At 42.2% G+C, this 21632-nt stretch overlaps 1 protein-coding gene across 5 annotated transcripts in view; it reads left to right on the plus strand.

The window, feature by feature from the left end:
* The window catches only part of tnn (tenascin N), a 57773-nt gene that overhangs the window by 942 nt on the left and 35199 nt on the right, over positions 1–21632 (plus strand). For all 5 annotated transcript variants that reach the window (XM_079529161.1, XM_079529162.1, XM_079529163.1 and 2 more), the window contains exons 2-7: positions 7908–8114; positions 8938–9129; positions 11859–12233; positions 16339–16469; positions 16637–16766; positions 20926–21102. In XM_079529161.1, coding sequence (XP_079385287.1) covers positions 7910–8114; positions 8938–9129; positions 11859–12233; positions 16339–16469; positions 16637–16766; positions 20926–21102 — 1210 coding nt within the window. In that variant the 5' untranslated portion in view covers positions 7908–7909. The remainder of the gene's footprint in view (positions 1–7907; positions 8115–8937; positions 9130–11858; positions 12234–16338; positions 16470–16636; positions 16767–20925; positions 21103–21632) is intronic.

The raw sequence follows: 21632 nt of genomic DNA on the forward strand, positions 1-21632 counted from the left end.
TTTCTCAAGTAACCCAAAAGCTCTCTCTCTCTCTCTCTCTCTCTCTCTCTCTCTCTGCCTGTCCATCTGCCTGTCTGTCTGTCTATCTGTCTAGTGATCTGGTGGGTAGTCAGGCATGAATGGAGCACTCCTCGCCTCTTGTCTGTCAAGCAGCAGGCAGAGAATCCTAACTGAATCTTCAGGTTCATGCTTTGACTTGGTGTTATTTATGAGTGTGATTCCCAGTTAGTGCTTCTAGCTTATTCTCCTCCTCAGACGGTCTTGTGAGAAGTTGTAAAGGCCAGATCTTTTGTGGCATGCTAGTATTTATAGGCCAATGACTTCCTTTATACATAAATCTGTTTTGTAGTATGTTACTACTCCAGGAGTCGATCGGACAGTTCATTGGTGAACAATAATTTGTTATGACATTGAGGCTAAACCAAACGCATGTTCTGAGAATACTGTGAGAATGAGGGTTCCTTTACTCATTATGTGCTGCAATTATAGAACCCCTGTTGCTTCTATAGTGGTTACAGTGGTTCTGCACTTTAAGCACATCTACTGTCTATGTAAAACAGGCATCTGACTGGCCGCCTCTCATTACTGGAATAGTTAATGGAGCAGGTCCAGCTTGCATGGAGGTATGACTTCATACACCCCTGCGGTCTGTGTGGCGCTGGCAGGAAGTTGTTCAGGTTAATATTTAGAATTTGTACACCAAGCTGGTGGTGGTGGTGGTGCTGCTGCAAGGCATTCCAGATCACCGCCGACTGCCTCATCGAGCAAACAGTGTGTCAGTGAATTCAAAATGATGGCGTTTTTCCGTGACTAAAGCTGTCAGTGGCGTTTCCTTTCCGTTTTCATAGTTAATAAGTATCTGCTTAGTCTCCCAGGACGGCCGAGCGGCTGGTCTTACCTCTAATGCTACTGTGCTGGCTCAGGGATTACACAGAAGCCTTGGCAAAATGAACTACAGATGTACTGTAGACCCACAGCCTTGGAGACACAGACAGACAGACAGGAGACAGACAGAGAGAGAGCTGTAGAAGAGAGACTGTGTGTGTGTGTGTGTGTGTGTGTGTGTGTGTGTGTGTGTGTGTGTGTGTGTGTGTGTGTGTGTGTGTGTGTGTGTGTGTGTGTGTGTGTGTGTGTGTGTGTAAGAGAGAGATGAGACTGAAACAGAGTCTTGCTGTTGCCAGTTGCCCCCACAACCCGAAATGTGAGGTTTATAAAATGTTAGGCTTGCATAATGCCGCTGCTGAATGAAAAACCTCCCAACTTTTATTGCTCAAATTGAAAGTTTAAGCAGACGCTTTACGTACAGAGAAAATGTCATGACCCTCTGGGCACGCAACTTCAAAAATGCGTGGTTGTCTGAAAATAGGTCCGATTTTATTATTACACCGAAAGCTGACTGGATTTCCTTTTCCAGAAAAGTGCGTTTCCATGTCTTTAATATGATCGCGACTGGCCCGGGCCCTTATCAAGGTCTGCTCGCTGGCATCGGAGGCAGACAGGCGCGTGCACATGTAAGCCCGGCTCTCCGGCGGTAATTGCTTTCAGCTTCTAGGTCGCTCTCCTTTCCCCGTCTGCCTACAAGCTGCATGTGAGAGAGGGAAAATTCAGCAAGCGTCTGCTGCGGGGGTTGCTGCTGCTGCTGCAACCGCACATAAATGCGCGACCTACCGCCCCGAGACCCTGTGGTACCCCGCATCTTTTTCCACATTGGCCAACTCTTTCTTCCTCTCCTCCTGCTCTCATCTCAGGGCTCGTCGCTTTGGTCCAATGAGGCTCCTCTGGAGCTGAAACCTGGTGGAACAGTCGGCCTTTTGTCTGATGCTTAATGACTCTCAGGAGAGGATGGGACATTCTGCACGCAGTCTGACCTTTCCTTCCCCTTGTCTCCTTTCTATTTTTGCCTTTTTTTTGTTGCTTCCTACCGCTGTTTCTTTGACAACCATAGACACACTATTGCAAAGCAGACACCGCATTGGCCACTTTGTCACTTTGCCAGAAGCTGTTATGTGTGTCCACCATACTGGTACATCAGGTTAATTCCGGTTTACGCGTTTCCAGTGGATCCTTCAAAATAAGGGTTTCACTGAAAAATGCTGGCGGTTAAATTTATCACATATAAGTGGTTAAGACATTCACGTCCTTTCTATTCCCTCTTATAAATATGCTATGAACTAAACAGCACAGTCGGATACTGTGCAATACTCTACTCGGGGGCTTTTTGAGATTTTGTGAAACTATGGCATTTTTATCCTCGTCCAGAAAGACGGCAAGAAAACAAAGATAAAAGAACAGATCCATGGTCTGTGTAAAAAAGGGAGGGAGAGACAGGAAACTCATTCAAAACGCAAAGAAATGCTCCAGGCTCTACCTGATGTTCAAGTTTTTTGCATTTTTTTTTAAGACTATGCCCTTCTTTTACTAAAAGAAACTTGGGACTGGGAACTAAAACCCTTGGAACAGAACTGTTTTGCAAAGCATAAATCACAATAAAATTAATTACAACTCTCTGTATGTCCTCCTGGCACAGGAACAGGGGGTTTGTTATTGCTGACTGTCATGGGAGCTCAAACCCTCGGAAAACAGACTGGACTGGTTTTGCACAGCTTTTTTCCTGAAATGCCACTCTGTAATTCATGTGTGGTCAGTGTGCCAATGTGGTGCAGCCCCAACATGGCGACCAACAATGCTGGCGTACGATCTAGTGGCCAATATGGCATCCAAATGTGCTATGTCTGTCATCACCAAAAGATGGACACACTCTGCAAGTCTGCATCCAATCAATATTATTCTATTCTAGTCTAGTCTATTCTAGTTTATTGTAGGCGACACAATGGACAAACACATCTGGCATTCGATTCAGGGTTCAGGGATGGAAACAGGAGACCATTTGGTAATCAATCAATCCAATCAATCAATCAATCAATCAATCAATCAATCAATCTTTATTAAGGACACATGGTCTGTCAGCTGCAGCTGATTACCAAAATAACTGGACCTCTGTTGAAGGGCTCTCGTGTGGCTTCATGTAATAGACACACACACGCACGCACGCACGCACGCGCACACACACATGCATACACACGCACACTGTTTTGTTCACACATCTTAAGTGAAAGGTGTCTGAGGATCCAGACAGTATTGTCTCTAGGGTGTTTGGAAGCTGTTCTTCTGTAAGCTATAAAATAGATAATAGAAGGTACACACACACACACACACACACACACACACACACACACACACACACACACACACACACACACACACACACACACACACACACACACACACACACACACACACACACACCGTTACAAAAGAGTGCCCACACAGAAGCAGTGGATACAGTACAGTCCTAAGCATTTTACAGGCTCATTGACATAGCTCTGCTTTGAGGGAGAGAAGTTACTGTCAGGTGGGAATTTTCAAGCATGTTTATGGACATGCTGAATTATACTTGTGTGCTTTGAGAGGCAGTATGAAATACTATCTGTATGGAGGTTGAGTGGAGAAATGGCGTCTTAACTCCATTATAATCACCTGACAGGGGTGGATGCTGATATCTGACAGCTCTGAAAGTGGGTAAGGTAAAGACATCAAAAAAGGAGGGGGGGAGGGAGGGGAAGAAAAACAAATAGTTTGAAGTCATCATAAATATGTCTTGGCATTTCTTTATTCCTAAACCTGCCCATTCTCAATGTTCCAAACGCAGGATGTCGCCGCTCTGCCTCATTTCTCATTATGCACGGCCGTCCCTGCTTGATCGATTGATCCATCCATGCATCCATCCTTCAATCCATCCGTCCGTCTTAGAAGGCCCTGTTACAGTTTCTCAAACCTAACTTGAATCCCTCCTTTGCTGCCTCCCTCCATATCCATTCATCACTCGGTGTCTCCCTCCGTTCCACAACAGTGTTCCACAACAGGACATTCTTAGCAGTTTCTCTGCTGTGTTTGGAAGGTCAGGCCGGCGTTTCCTCCAACACAAATAAAAGGCAGCTGAAAACGGCGAGCATCAAATGAACATTTGACAGATTGTGGGAGCAATAAACAGGTCCTTTAAGCATCCCTGTGTGCCAGGCAGCGCACTGTGCCATCCCACAAGGCCAATGCAAGGCCTGTGTGATGTGGCCCAGTGCTGGGCTGCCATGGATTGCCCCTCACTCTCCATTATTTTCATTCTCTCTCGCTTTCCTTCCACCTCACTTACAGTATAAACGCTCATTGTTATGTCTCTCTCTCTGAATTTCCATTACATTCTCTCTGTTTTTTTTCCCTTTCTTTTTTTCTCTTTATTTTTCAATGTATATCCTGGCGCCTGGCCATAAACTCTAAGGCCACTCTACCGTATGTGGTTCAAAGGGTCCGTATTGCAATATGCCCATGATATCATAGCTTGGATTTGTGGTGTGGGCAGTTAAACAAACAACTAAAATAAGCAAACAAGAATGATACATGTTGAGTTTGGATAGCTTTCTACACAGTGCACACACTAATTATAGATCAGTGTAATCTTCCTAAACCAATGATTCTGGAGACTCTTCAGAATTGCGCAGCCAGCTACAGTATTTGAAATATTTCCAGTATGAATGGCTGGAAGTGTTTATTTTACTGAGAGATAATTGCATCCGATGGAGTCTTCGAGGAAGCTTTCCATTAGCCATTTAAAATGTCACACATTCAGGTCCTCTGCAGTCTCTGGCATATTGTACTACTCAAAATGTCAGGCACCCTGGCGTCTTTGAGCACCCCTCGGGGACAGGGAGACCCTGCTAATGGGATAGCGATAGCATTATGGCACCTGGAAGATTTGCAGTTTTAAGATTTGCTTGTCGACGTTTTTATGTTCTGGGCAATACTCATGCGGTGTCCAGTGGGATCCTTGGGTTCCACTTGTGTCAGTGTGTTTTTCCCATCTGCTTCTCTACTCTTTGATGTGCAGTGAGCCATGTTTTGATGTTTGAGCTTTCCAACTGGCTAATTTCGACCCTTCAAAAAAAAAAGAAAGGGTTCAAAGATGTGTTAGGTAAGCAAAGTTTGAGCAAACTGTTTGTTTGGGTTCAGAATTGAAAGTATAAAGACATTCCCCAGCTTCTAGTCGTCATGGTTATACAGGTATGTCGCAGTCTCACCTGTACACACACATTTATCTCCTTGTGGAAAAATGTATTATACATATTTTGTTTATTTTCTCGTCACTGATCAACTGTCAACCTATTGCGGAGTCAATGAATGATTGTTCCTTTGCACTGTATCGGACCACAAAAGAAGTTGTCCGGTTTTGTTTGCGTCTTGCCCTGGTGTCTCTGGCTGCTACCTTTGGTAAAAACTATTGGGCTATACAGTATGCGCTCAATTGCTCTGTACAGTATTACTCTGCAGTTAGTGTGGTAGCCAGCCTGGGAAACAGCAGCATGTTGTAGCTCGGTCGGTCTGGCGATGCCAGGCTAGTGGTAGGTACCCTTCAATTTATTACCAGGATTAAAGTCTCTCTATGTTTTCCCATAGACCGCACAAGTTCAGACAGTTGGATCAGAACTTCCCTCTCGTAAAGTTACAGATGCTGAGAATCCATTTTTTTCCACCGGAGTGTCTAATTGTGACATAGTCGGTGAACGGGTCGCTTTCTGATCAAGTCTAAAAAAAGTTTTTTTTATGATTATATATCAAGCCAATTATTTTGATAGTGTGTAATTTGGCTTCCCTGAGGGAGTCGTGGGGAAGGTCTCTGGTCGGATGACATCACCGCCATCAGGCACGATGATATCATCTTTTGAAGACACATTTCCGCGCTCTTTGAAGTTCCCTAACGCCGGACTGAGCACAATTAAAGGTTTGAAAGAAGAGAGCTTTTGGCAAAGTGGTGACTGCTCTCTGCAGCTCTACTAACTGGGGCACAAGTCCCACTAATTAGCAGTGGTGGGAAAAGTACTGCAATTGTTTTACTTAAGTAAAAGTATCAATACTGCAATGTAGAACTACTCTGTTAAATGGTGCATTTAAAATGGTGCATTTATATAGCGCCTTTATCCAAGGCGCTTTACATAGATTTTGCATTACATTCACCCATTCACACACACATTCATACACCGATGGCGACGGAAGCCATGCAAGGTACCAACCAGCACATCGGGAGCAATTTGGGTTTCAGTGTCTTGCCCAAGGACACTTCGACATGTAGACAGGAGGAGCCGGGATTCGAACCACTGACCCATAGATCATTGGACGACCTGCTCTACCTCCTGAGCCACAGTCGCCCAGAGCCACAGTCGCTATTACAAGTAAAAGTCCGGAATTCAAAATGTGCTTGAGTAAAAGTACAAAAGTATTGGCTTCAAAATGTACTTAAAGTACCAAAAGTAGAATGTACTCATTGTGCACAATGTCTCGTTTCAAGTTTTCAAATGTATACAAATCTTTTGAAAATAGCTGATCGCGATGCGACACATTGTGAGCTTGTAGATCAGCTATTTTCAAATGGCTGAAATGTAAATAGGGTGGTTGATGTATGTTTTGTAATAATAATCAAAGTAACTAGTAACTTAAGTTTTCAAATAAATGTAGTGGAGTAAAAGTATAATATTTGCCTCTGAGATGTAGTGGAGTAGCAGTAAAAGTATTGGAAATTGAAAATACTCAAGTAAAGTACAAATTGTAATTAAGTACAGTACTTAATTACACCACTGCTCATTAGCTCAGCCACACACAGATGTATGCATGCACACACACACACACACATGTGTGCGCACACACACACACACACCCACACAGTACCGTACCGTAGGCCAGGCCTACTTATGTGCACGCCTCGCTGACATCATGTTTCCCCAGTATAAACATACGGTGGCCTGCCTGGCTGAACGTAATATAACCTATTCATCATCCGGTTGTATTTCTGTCTTCAGACGTCTATAAATTATGTCTGGAAACGATTCACTTGGACTCATAAAGACTAAGCAGCACGGGTAGTAGTAGCAGGTTTAATGCTAAAGGTGCGATTTATAAAGAAATTCATAAAGGCAGAAGAGCCCCAGTGGAGCAAGTCATGTCATGCTACTTTGGATCTGTAATAAAGGAGGTTTAGTTCTGATCTCAAAACCATCTTGGTTTTTGGTAACCACAGTTTATGGTAACTGTTTGTTGACCACTCATCCCTGTCATTTACATCACACGGAACCCGCTGAGGACCATGAATATGAAAGGGTTTGAGATTATTATCAACAAAACCACTATCGGGCCTGGGCCGGCCGAGTGGTCCAGGCACCTAGGCTGGTAATCCAGCGTGTCGCCGGTTCGAGTCCCGATCCCGATGACCTTTGCTGCGTGTCTTCCCCCCCCATCTCTCTCCCCCTTTCCTGTCTAACTACTGTAAAATCTATCAATAAAGGCAAAAAGCCCCAAAGAATATTTTCTAAAAAAATAAATAAAACCACTATCACCACAGCATGAAGCAGACATGCGTGAATGATGTTCTCTAGGTAAATGGTAAATGGTGCATTTATATAGCGCCTTTATCCAAGGCGCTTTACATAGATTGTGCATTACATTCACCCATTCACACACACATTCATACACCGATGGCTGCGGAAACCATGCAAAGCACCAACCAGCACATCAGGAGCAATTAGGGGTCTTGCTCAAGGACACTTCGACACTAACTCCGGGGGAGCCCGGGTTCGAACTGGCGACCTTGCGGTTACCATCCAGCCACTCTACCTCTGAGCCACCGCCGCCCCCCTCTAGGCTAGTGGTGTCATCCCTACAGTTTGTCCTTTGTATCACGTCCCAGTTTGCCTACCTGTAACAGCGACTGTTTTGTGCATGTGTCTTTGTCTTGGAGGGATGTTTAACGAGAATGTTAACGTTAAAATGTAATGCATCTTCCCTATATTCTCCTCCCATCTCTACAGACATGACCTCTAGACTGCACTGGAGGGCCCTGTACCTGTTGGGCGGCCTACTATACATCGTGACCCTGCTCGGCTCTGCTGAGAACGTGCCAGCCTCCGAAGCGCCCTCGGGGAAGGGAGTCACCTTCAGTCATGTCTACAAGATTGACACGCCAGGGACCTCCAGCTGTAAAGTAGAGAGTCTCCCATCCCAGGACCGAGCACAAGGTCAGAATGATGGGGACAATACGAACGAGTGTGAATATTAATGTATGGTAATTCATTATGACCTTTATTTAAAAGGTTTTATGTAAGGGATAATCAACAGTGAGACGGTAATTTCTTTTAAATAAACCTTGACAGGGTTATATGCAGGGCCGCGAATCTGATCCGAAGCTGTATTTTATCCCTCTCATTAGACAGCTATTTACGATTTCTGTATTAAACAAGCTTAGTCGCTTGCAAGAATTCCACTTCCATTGCAAAGTAAAGGGGCAGAGCAGTGGCCTGTTATCGTGAAATGACAGACATGATGTAATTGAGCATTCAACCAAGCTGTAACTAATAACGGAATAATCAATTGGGTGTGTGTGCGTGCATGTGTGATTGCGATTGTGTGCAATAACCGGTAGTAATGTAATTCATGACAGCAATGAAATGTAATTTTCAACAAGATTGAGTAAATTATGATTGAGTAAATTCAGAATTGCCTTACATTGAGCTGTCGTAATATTATGTGTACGGTATATTATGTCCTTTGAAACATTCGTTTCGTTTCTGTTTTCACACTGTCCTTGATGGCTGACATTTTTGTCTCCTTGAAAAATATTGATGTCCATGTGTGGAGTCACATGGACATCAAGTGTGTTTTGGGACACATGGACATGGCATTTTCTTAAAAGATATTTTTAAGAAAATGCGGTTGTTTTTCTCTCTCGAGTCTCGACTCGAAAAACAACCGCATTTTCTTAACCCGGACCTTTGCTGGACACCAAATGGCTGGTACGGTATCTTATTAAATCCGTCCGTGTTTTGTTCCGTTGTTGTGCAGATCAGACAGGTGTGGTAACCACTGTGGAGGGAGACAATGTTGTCTTCAGCCATAACATCAGGCTACGTATGCCCCAGTGTGACTGTGGGGAGTCGGAGAGCTTCATGTCTCTGCTGTACAGGGTCAACGGCCTGGAGGAAGAGGTCAACTACCTGAAGACCCAGTGTAGCCAAGGATGCTGCGGCAGTGGAGGTAGGCTGTGTCCAGTGTTGTTTTTGGCAGCATTTTAGTTTTAGTTTTAGTCAGTCTCTTGAATAGTTTGTCACATTTTAGTCACCTGGAATGTCTTAGTGTTAGTCTAGTTTTAGTCGACTAAATATCATAGGATTTAAGTTGATTTAGTCGACTAAAATGTATTTTGGCGAGCCTTGATGCCGTCGTAATGACTGTTTTTACACTTAAGATATACAAGCTTGTATATCGGCTGGTTGCAACCAAGTGTAAAATGACGTATCTCTTGTCCACTAGTCCCTTCCTAACATTTTAGTCTAGTTTTTATTTGTTGATAAAATTGTCAGTATATTTAGTCTAAGTTTTAGTCATCATAGCTTAGTTTCCATTTAGTTTTCATCAGTGGTAGTCGACAAACATTCTTTGTCATAGTTTTAGTCGACGAAAACAATACTGACTGTGTCATCATCATTATGTATGCTAGTGGTGGGAAGCAAGTACATTTACTTACTGTAAGTGCTGTGCTTAAGTACATTTTTGAGGTATTTGTACTTTACTCGAGAGATTTTGATTATTGTTACAAAACATACATTAACCACTTCGGCCCTATATACATTTCGGCCATTTGAAAATAGCAGATCTGGGTATAACAATGGAAAACATTAATTTGAGTATTATTTTATATGCTGATGAGCAAACAAAAATGAGTCAAATTTACAAAAAATGCTGAATATTGCATGGCTGAGTTTTCTCTCTGTTAATCGCAAGTCTCCATTTACTGCACCGTCCATAGTGCAGTAAATGGAGATTTACGATTAACAGAGAGAAAACTCAGATTATACACTTCATAAGGAAGGCTGTACAGCAAAGTAACCATAGTTTTATGTTCGGGTCAATGTCTTTGACTTATTCCCCCTCATACAAATACTTAGGTTTTGTTTTTCATGAATTTACGAGTTTCTCTGAGGGAAGGAATGTATTGGCTGACTCAGCAGGTAGAGCATTAGGTGCCATATTAAGTCAAATTAAATTTTGCCCTGATTTAGGTTTTGCTACATTTACCAAGCTTTATGACACCATGGTATCTTCCATTTTGTTTTATGCAGCAGGTGTGTGGGGCTTTGAGGAGGCTACCGAATGTAAAAACATTCAGAGTAGAGCTTTGAGGTGTTTTCTCGGGGTGCATAAGTATACCACTAAGTTGGCCATTGAAGGTGACACAGGTTGGGAAAGCTGCCTGACAAGGCAGTGATGTGAAATGATCAGATTATGGAATCGCCTTATCCAACTGCCAGAAGAGAGGCTTACGAAATTTATATTTAATTGGAATAAAAGATCGTAATCATCCGTGGATAAGAGAGGTCTCCTCAATTTTCTTTCTTTAATTAAGAAGTTATATTCAATTCAAAGAGGACTACATGACCTTATGTTGCATTTAATTTAAAAAGAGGACAGAGGTCCCTCTGTGCCCAGTTAAGATCTGGTGCTTTACCTCTGGCAGTTGAGGTGCGCGGGCAGATATACTGGCATTCCTGAGGAGCAGCGACTGTGTGCTCTTTGTGACCTGGGAGTTGTAGAGGATGAGTTTCATTTTGTTTTCTATTGTCCACTATATCATGTTCTTATATCATGATTTAAGAAACTCTTTATTTGAAAAAATTCAGGATAAGAACCCAGATCTGTTTTGGATGTCTGAGTGTTTTATATTAAATTGGTTGTTCAGTAATGAAGTTTTTGTTTTTGGAAAATTCATAGAGAAGGCATGGCAGTTACGTTGGAGAACGATTTATCCATAAGTAACTGTCTATTTGTGTATATGTATCATTATGTACAATTTTGTGAGTGTCTTGTAAGCCCGTGTGGGCTGGGCATCTTATGATGTAGGACACTTTAATAAAAACAATGTGTCGCACCACGACACATTGTGAGCTTGTAGATCTGCTATTTTCAATAGATGTGTAAACATTTGAAAACTTGAAACCGGACATTCTGCATAATGAGTACTTTGAGTACTTTCTACTTTTGGTACATTTTGATGCCAATAACTTTGTACTTTACATCAAGTACATTTTGAATTCCGTACTTTTACTTGTAACAGAGTAGTTCTATATTGCAGTATTGATACGTTTACTTAGTAAGAACTTTGAGTACTTTTTCCACCACTGTATGTTATTAGCTATACACTGGTTCAGTTAATTATTACCTTTATACCGATATCTGGTAGCAACAACAGGGCTCTATTAGGATGTCAGTGTGAGTATGCCCAACACTTTGGTCTCAAACATTCTACTGGCTCTGATTCACTGTGCTCCCCAGAGGATGAACGCACTTATTTTGGTGACCCTGTCATGGCCTTTTCTCCACCCTGATTCCAAAATGTTCACTTGCACAAAAATCTGAAAATCCAATGGGCTGTAGTGTATGTCATGAAACATCTGAAGCACATTCATACTCTCTGGAGGATGATAACCTAATGGCATGTGAGTTTGAATCGGTTGTCTAGCTTACTATTTGTTTAACCATGTACAGTATAAGCCCTTTATGGGTTTTTCTCACCTGCACTTATTTTTTTCCCTCTTTTAATAATGTTACCTTTCTGTACTGTTTTTATTGTGCGACTAAATAAAACTAAAACAAAAAAAACATTTCTGAAGCAAAATGCTAAATAGGTGAAAGGGTATTCACTATACTTTTCTATTCCACCACCTTTCACACATGTTCTTAATCTTGTCATCTTCACCTCCCTCCAGGTGTGGACACGAGCTGCAGTGGTCATGGTACCTACTCCCATGAAACGTGCAGCTGTCTGTGTGATGCAGGATGGGAAGGCCCGGACTGTTCCGTATCCGCCTGCCCCGACGATTGCAACGACAACGGTCGGTGCGTGGACGGGAGGTGCGTGTGCCACCAGGGCTTCACCGGACACGACTGCAGCGAACTGCTGTGTCCGAACAACTGCAACGACAAGGGACACTGTGTGGATGGGAGGTGTGTGTGTTTCTCACACTTCACCGGCGAGGACTGCGGCGTCCAGAGGTGTCTAAATGACTGTGTCGGGAACGGCCGGTGTGTGGACGGCCAGTGCGTCTGTGAGGAAGGTTTCTACGGAGACGACTGCTCTCTGGGTAAGCTATGCCAGTGGTTTTCAAAGTGGGCCACCAGGGGATGCCATCAGGCCAGTTGGAAAGAGAGGAAAATTAATAATAATAAAAATAAGCCTAGTAGGTTTGTTATTATAGGATTTATAGTAGGCTTAGCCTACTATAAATGCATGAAATCTCTGTTCACGTTAATCACGTAATCTCTGGCATTGGAACATTTCGGAACCCAGCTGAGCTATGCAAATAGACCTGTGTCCCGGAGTTTCAAATGAATTAAAAGTACAATTTGTATATGTTCATGGGATACTGTGAGTATGACCAAATTCGTAGTAGACTCTATGGAGAGCAGTAAAGAATCGTTATTACTTGTGTATGGAACCATTTATTGTAGATGTTCAACATTGCAGCCAGGCGCTAGTGGAAACTGGAAACTTTACATTCAAATTGTTAAGGCTATATAATACTCGGGGAGCTTTAGTCAGAAAATATTAGCATTATTTTTTTTTCATAAGAGTTTGGTCCCCCGAAGACCATTATGTCACCCATATTTTTATGAATTATTTATCCAGAGCCCAGGGTTGTATCCTCTAGGGCCCGGAATTACTCTAAAACTGTTCCTTGTGAAACTGGAGATACACCATTCATTCCAAACACCTCTGTTATAAGTCTGCTGGCAACATACACAGAACCCCAATTCTTTATCTTATGACAAACACAGATGCTAAACATAGTTCAACGGCCCCATAAAATGTATGGACACTAATCCCTGATGTTACCTACTTATAAGCTTGGCCAAATAAATAAACACAAATCTGTAAAAATATATTTAGCTAAATTACCTTTATGGTCCAATGAGTTAACGACTGTTATACAAATGGTCATAGTGACCTACTGCTCAGGAATTCACGACATCTCTCTCACAGCTCTTTCTGCTGCTCCCTCCTACAAGGTTGGATTTGTGGGCTTCCCCCCAGGGTCACTGCTGCCCCCCTGGCAATATATGACATCAGACACTAATACCACACAAACATAACAGAGCCCACTAGCTTGAAGGCCCTTCTGTATCATCACTACCTATAATGTTTCTGCACACTCAGCTCCACCTGGGGAGCGGAGTGCACTTTTGTACCATACAGCGGTTTCATTGCGAAGAAACAACAAGCAGCAGCATGGCATTTTTACAGCTTGGGAGATTCAGATGTTCCCTATACTTGGCTCAGAAAGTGACAAACAGGGAATTATATTAATTAAAGACTCCATAAAAATGAGGCAGAGACACCAGATGTATTTCAAAACATGTACTAAATGTGGTAACATTTGTATTATTTGCCTTTTCTGTGTCTTTGATTATGTTTGCAGAACAACGTCCAGCCCACTTGTTCACTGATACAGACAAATCTATTTCGGCCTGAAACTCGGTACTCCTATTCATACAAATATCTTGAGGTTCTAATGATGTGTGTGTGGAGTGGACAGGCCCTTTAGCAGATCAGTTACAGCATCACACTCTCCTGATGGAGGTCCAGGCTCCCCTGGCTGTGCTTATACTGTAGATCTGCAGAGGCATGCAGCTGGATTTACACCTACGTATGTAGAAGCTTTTGAGCAGGTTCCAACAGCAACAGTGGCACAGTGTGGGTGGAAACGGAAGGCAAAGAAGGAGGCAGGGATAGATGGAGCTAAGGAAAAGATACATTGTGTTGATTTTAGGTGTTAGTGATAACAGTAGTAATACGGAACAGGAGAAAAGTAGCAAGAATGTAAAGGAATAACAAAAGAAAAGACAAGGATTTATTAGTTTTACGTGGCCCATGTCCGTGTCAACATACTGTACAGTGATGTCTGTCAATCTTCTACCCAGCGATGACAGTAATAGCCGGAGTGTAGAAGTGAATACTTCTTTAGGTCAAACTCAGTTCCTCTCTGTGATCTTAGCAGTACCAGGCTAATGCTGTTTTCCTGTAGTTATAATATCAAAGGCAGGTTGAACTTTGCAGTGCTTTAACAATAGTAATAGCTTGCCTATGTGTGAGATAATATCAGTCATTTCATGATAATATATTATCAAAGGCCCGTTCAGTCTAACAGGAGTTCCTTTGGAGGGTTTAGTGGATTTATGGAATATACATCAAAGAGGTGCAGATGCTGTGGTTTTAGTGTTGATTTTAAGCATGCTTAAGGGGTGGCTTTCAATTGTTTTCTTTCCGTCATTCGAGGACAATGCAGCCACTGAAATGCCCCTCGAACAGTAAACCAGACACATTTCCAGTTCTGGATCACTTTGTGAAGTGAACTGGATCCATATGCTTGCTTACGGCACTGTAAAAACATCAGTGTTGTTAATTCAATTCTTATACAACACCCATGATTTTACAGTGCGAGTGAATAATATTAAGTGTCTAGGTTCAAACGATCAAACGTTTGCATTTATTTTTAGGCCATTTGATTGAAGTCCATTTCATTTATCCTGACAATGTTCTTTTCAAGTCATGCCATATGTTTAATCAGGCACATTTTCTTTTTTATGTTAATAATGTTCCGCTTTCCTCAGACTCAATCAGGGACGACACAAAATTCCACTTGCGTCGACTTTTCCCAGCTTTATATTATTGAAATGATTTGTCCCAGTGGCTCTCTTGAAAAACAGTCTAAGGCGATAGATTGTTATTTGTCGCGCCCGGTGAAAAACGGGATGCTGCTGCATGGAAAAGCTCCCGCCGAATTTCAGGAAACATTAAGTTTTCTTACTTTGCCATATGGAACCATGTCCAAACCTGATGTGCATTCTTTCCTGTTAAGTGTGGTCGGTGATGCCATTAGCACCCATTTGACATGATCTCCCCCAGAGTGGCCTCCACTGTGCTTTTGTTCTTAAGAGTCCAGAGTCCACCACAGCCTAACCAGATTTATTTCACTAAGTCATACAATACAACCATTGAGTTTTACCTTGCTCGTGGAAAGTTTCGCTCCCCAACATTGCTGACTTGCTGTCTCCCGACTCCGACTCCCGACTTTTGCTATTGAACTGCAAATGTAGCTTTCTACCTGATCTTAACCGCTTAGAGGGCACTTCTAGAGGGGGCCCTCCTTGTTTCCCCCTAAATGGTAAATGGTAAATGGTGCATTTATATTGCGCCTTTATCCAAGGCGCACACTACACTAAATCTAAAAAGCTGATCGATAAATACAGCTATTTTCACAGAATGTTATTATGACACGCTCAGAATAGAGCGTCGCAGTCCCGCCCCCTACCAGGGCCCAGGAAATGATTCTCCGTTCATTTTCCTCATAGACTTTTCAGAGAGTATTTATTTAAAGACGGTTACGCCGCGGACAAAGCCAACTCGAGTCGTGACAACTCATGACAACAAACACAATATTTTGGACGGAACAAATAATTAGAAAGAAGAAAAAAACACTTCTTTGTAATTATTTGTTTGGTCCAAAATATTGTGTTTGCTGTCATGAGTTGTCACGACCCGAGTTGGCTTTGTCCGCGGCGTAACCGTCTTTAAATAAATACTTTTTGAAATGTCTATGAGGAAAATTAATGGAGAATCATTTCCTGGGCCCTGGTAGGGGGCGGGACAGCGACGCTCTATAGGGATGCAGGGGTTCATGTGGTCAGCCCCACCACCACTACTCCCCACCCATCCGCCCACCCACCCCAGCAGTATACATACACACACATATATTTTTTTCCATCATCTAGACTGAGGGGTTATGGCATGGTGTCCCAATTGTAACCACAGAAAAAAAGCAATATAGTCTTCATGTTTCCATCTCAGGTTCTCGAAGAAACGTCAAACTTCATAATCGTGAAATTATCCCCTCCCCCCACAAAAGGGGGGTGAAAGAAATGAGAGAACAAGAATGTATACATTTCAGTAGGTTACTTACATTTGTAGTGTGGCATATAGTACAGTATGTGTGAGTATACTGAGGAGGACCAATATGCACCACAATGGAAATATATGTGTGGGAGAAAGAAACAGGCGACAGGGAACATACTGTAGAACCCTGTGGGAGGTAGTAGTGGAGAAGAGACTATAGTATGTCCCAAAGTTAATGCAACCTTCATGAACTTCTCTCTCTCTCTCGCTCTCTCTCTCTCTCCCCTCCCTCCCAGTTCTGGGCCCTAAGGGTCTTCAGTTGGTTCGAGTGACTGATGTGTCGCTCTTGGTGGAGTGGGAGTCGGTACGCGGGGCAGAGTATTACTTGTTGACATATCAGCCCAAAGGTGTTAGTGCACTGGAAGAGGTAAGTCAATAAAATTGAAATAAGTGAATCTGCCAATAGAAGACGATTCTCATTCAAGCATCAGGGAATTGCATTCCTATAAGTGACCAGCTTGTGACAGAGCTCACATCTAGAGCTTCATTCACTGTGGTAGAAGTTGTCTCAACCCACTGCATGCTCTGCCCTAGGTGAGAATATCCAACGCAGACAACTCCTACCTGATCACAGACCTGACACCCGGGGTCACCTACATCGTCGAGGTGTATGCAGTCATTAAGCAGATCAAGAGTGAGGCGGACAGCATTGAGGCCACCACAGGTGAGATTTTGGCCTCAAAATGAGTGTGCGCTGGTTGATCAATTTAACCACTTAAACCCTATACATTGTTGACCGGGGTCCCCTAGGGGTCTATACTTGGTCCTGTCTTTTCCCACTCTGCACCAAATGCCTTTGCTGAAAATTGGCGATGTAGATCTGCTGTTTTCGGCCGACACTCGCCTATTTTGACCAAACGTTTGCGCACTATGGCATGCCCAGAATAGGGATTCTTAGGGTTCGTGTGGTTAAACAAAGTACTGGACATTGAAGAAAAAATAGGGAGTGCTACATTGGGTAAAAGAAAAACCAACATATTTTGGTACTGTTGAAATAACAAATCAGGTGCTCTTCAAGGATGATGGGAAAGTAATTAATAAGAAAAACAAAACAAGGACTCATGTCCACCTCACCTGTAATGTAAGTCGCATGCTATTGGATACAGTACAAAATAAATAAATTATAAAGCATCAGAGGTAGATATTATAAAAATCCTTTATTCAAGCATGGATTACACTGTTAATGGACATTCTTGGATGGAAAACCAAACTTTGGACAGATCAAAACTACTAGCAGAGAATTGAAGCCAAATCTACACTCGACGACAGAAGCAATTACAAGCTGGAGGCTGTAGATGTGTTTTGGACCGTGTGGCTTTTAGAATGTGTGTGTGTCTGCACTTTAATGTGTGTGTGTGTGTGTGTGTGTGTGTGTGTGAATGTGTGTGTGTCTGCACTTTAAACAGGCACGTTTCTTGAGAGAAGTGCAGTTCAAGAGGAATGAGCACAATGAGAACAGTACAGCTGGTGGACTTACTGTAAATGTGGCTGTGGTTTCATAAGTACATTAGCAGGTGTGCTCCGTTGGTCTGGTCTTAAAACAGGAGCAACGGTAGATGTGACCAGTTGAAGGTTAAACATTTGAAAGAGCGTAGGTGTGACTTGGTGGATTTAAAAGGAGATTTTCTTTGGCTTAAACTGTCACATTTTAGGATGAAAGTAAGCTGTGATGTGGATGGTTGTTGTGAGCCTACCTGAATCTTTGGGGGAAGGGATGAGAGGCAGCTATATGTGAGTTTAAAATGTGGGGAATTTGTGGATTAAGCAGCTTTCTCCTAAGAAAGGCACGGGGGAACAAATAGGCAGGTGTGTGTGTGTGTGTGTGTCCACACTTTGCAATAGAGAGGCAAGTGTTTTTGTTTCAAATGGCTGTAGAAATCATGGCTGCACTACAAAATTGCATACTCAAACTTATACCGGTAGTATATTGTAGTAGGAATACTTTGTCACCTGTATTCATGTCAGCTGCTTCCATCATTGCTCAATTTGTTGTTGTTTGCACATGTGAACATTTTCCAGTGGTTGGAAGAAATAAAATTGAGATGGCATTCAATTGAACGAAGTCCAAAGTTCAGGAGTTTCCTCAAAGTAAATATTATTGCTTGTGCCTCTGGATGAACAATTAGCTTCACTAATACATGATCACTTTCAATGTAAATGTCCCCCATGGGATAAACATGTTTTTCCATTTACCCTTCCCTCTAAATCTCCTGCCAGTTCACAAGGCAATGAACAATTAAGCTGAAGGCTGTCATTTCTAAATGTTTCATTAAGCTCAAGTTTATTTACCATTACATTTAAGGGTAATTACATTAGTCTGTAATTACGAGGCAATGACTCCACACAGACACATTTAATGGATGCTGCAGGCGTTCACAGATGTGGAGAGAGAGAGAGAGAGAGTAAAAACGGGAGAGAAAGGAGGAGAGGGACGGAAGGAGACAGAGGGAGAGAAAATGAGATACAGAAAAAAGGGAAAGAGACTGTGGTATGGTTATGGTTAGCCATGGCAAACCACACAGAGCATGGCATTCCTCCGCTGGCACGAGAACACATGTGGCATCATCTGACATTTAGCTGTGTGAGGAGCTAACAGCATGAGACAGTCTCTCCTCTGCCTACAGGCCTTTCAACTTTAAACAATCATCTGATTCAAATGGGTTATGTATTCTTCTTCTTCCCGAAAAGAAAAGCACAGCTGGCAGTAAAGCAAAAGAAAAACTCCCAGCTGTGTGTACAGTTTCTTTTGTTTTGTTTGGACAATGTATCTTTCTGTCTTGGCATTGTTATGTAGCCTACATCGTGTACATGGACCTATTTTGAAGTAAGGGCTAGTATTCATATCGGCATTTGTAATGTTCTAAAGTCATTCTCGAGTAATGGGTTACTACTGTCTTCTCTTCATGATACTTTTACACTTAAAATTGCAGCGATTACAGGTACTGTACAGCCAGGGTTGGGAAATAAGGGATTATGTAACAACAGTGACAAAATAACTACCATTGTGACAAAACAAATGTAACTCTAATAATGAATATATAATTTATATATATTTGCATGATTAGTCCAAGCCCCCCAAAAATACTAATGAACACCAAAAGGTGGAGGATAGCACTCACTTTCACAGGATTGACGGGATATTGAATCCAACTGCCTGGCAACAATTTTTGCATCAATGCAATATCCAAATTTAAAACATGAATTTATTTTACAATTTTAAGAGAGTAATAAGTAATCTGTAATGCAATACATTTTAAACGTAACCTTCCCAGCCCTTGCTAGCTATATCACTTACTATTTTCTTTGGCTGTTTGTGAAGGTTAATACTAGGTTGTGTCATATGGAAGGCAGATATGATACTTGACATAGTATGAATCCTTTCTATTAAGTTCTGACCACTGTGAAATTGGATGAGGTCAGATAGAGGCAATTATGCCTCTCCAGTCCAAAGAAATCCACCACAATATGCACTATAATGCTATGCTCTATAATGTGTTTTATTTTCACTAGTGAGTGCTCTAAACATTCACTTACTAACTGTATTACCTCAAATATATAACAATAATATTTCCATGCTCTAGGCCTTATACATTTTTGCGTCTTGACTTGAGTGCAAAGATCAGGGAAGCACATGCAGGCAGGAAAGACTTCAAGGCTGGTTGGTAACTTAGAAAACGTTTTTTTCCTTAGAGAATAATGCCTTCTGTATTCATTTTGATTTACTTCAATTCAAAACATGACAACCTTCATTGATGCTATATTGGAGAAAAAAAGTACTTTGAGTTAAAGACACTATTTGTGAGAGTAAATAACTACAATATACACAAGTACTTTCTAGGACAGGTCATTGTCTTGTTTTAGGGATGCATTATGACCATGCATTATTCAAAACATAATCAAATGATATAATGCAACATGTGGTTATACTACTTTGAACTAATCAAAGTAATATAACCTGATTATTACATTACAGAGTTTACTTGAATTAAATAAAGATGTTAATCAGTAATATTGAACATATTTTGAAAATAATCTTCCCAACCCTGTCAACTCAGGACAGCATGTGGTATAAAACACACAACACTAGAGCTCCATTCTGTCGCCTCAATGGAACCAAATGGACCACAGGTCCATTTGATTGCATTTGTACAGTCTCAGAGTTACAGACCCGTAAGGGTCCATTTGGTTCCTACTGTATAAATATGTAGCTGGGGATCCCCGGAACCTCCTCAAGGACCCATGGGAGTCCCTGCACCCGACATTGAGAACCAGTGATTTAGAACATTCTACTCTCGCATAAAAAACAATATTCTGTTTTCTTACCACAGCATACAGGAAGACCAACTACAACCACTAAGGTTGTTGTTTTTGTGTATTGTTATTGTTTTTTTTTTTCTTATATCTTATTTCACTTTTGTCTTGTAAGACTCTTGTCCTTTACGATTTTCATTTGGGGAGAAAAAAATGGCATGTTTAATACTGTATTACTGAGGCAAATATACTGAGGCAAATATGTTACTGTATATGTCGTGGATATGTATGCAATGAATGCTTCCGTCAAAATCCAATAGACAACCATTAAAGAAAAATACATACGTTTTATTCACAAAACATTATTTTTTAATGCATTGTAGCTCTGAACGTTACCACTCACAGTCACACTGGAGTGACCTGACAAAGATGTGACAGATGTCAGATGTGACAGATGTCAGATGTGACAGTCACCTTTTACTTGCACCCTGTGAATTAAAAGGGCTTAAACTGCTCCAGTGCCTTCCTTCCTCTCACTCTGGAGTGTTTCTTGCGGTCTCCCATGCATGCAGAGGCCATCGATGACATCAAGGTGGTGGGTCAGACGGAGGACTCCATCCAGGTGGCCTGGAAGAACCCGTCTGCGACCGTGGACCACTTCAAACTGACCCACGTGGACCCGGCCGGGCAGGAAGAGGAGCAGGATGTCCGGATGAGCCAGGAGGCGCGCACCAGACACACCATCGTGGGTAGGTCGTCATGGGACAGACACCATGCATGCACACACACACGCACGCACGCACACACGCACACGCACACGCACGCATACACACTTTTATGTAACATACATTTTATGTCAAACCCGGGTCACAGCCAAACATCTTAAAACCACAAGCTTAGATGGAATCCCCTTTTGGCCACAGAGATAAATAGGCTTTTGGTCTTCAGGCAGAGTTTTTAAGCCAATCTGCACGCACACACAGTCACGCACGCATGCGCGCACGCACGCACGCACGCACGCACAAGCACACACAAGCACGTACACACAACACTGCAATAGGAACTCAAGGTGAATTTCAAGTCAGCTGAATACTGTCGTCTAATCACAGTAGCCTATCATATAATCTCATCTACTGTAATTTGTGTGTGTGTGTGTGTGTGTGTGACTGACTGTGTGTGTGTTTTCGTGTGTGTGTGTGTGTGTGACTGACTGTGTGTGTGTTTTCGTGTGTGTGTGTGTGTGTGTGTGTGTGTGTGTGTGTGTTTTCGTGTGTGTGTG

The sequence above is a fragment of the Electrona antarctica genome (assembly GCF_951216825.1).
Source record: "Electrona antarctica genome assembly, chromosome: 19".
In the NCBI taxonomy this organism is placed as follows: Eukaryota; Metazoa; Chordata; class Actinopteri; order Myctophiformes; family Myctophidae; genus Electrona; species Electrona antarctica.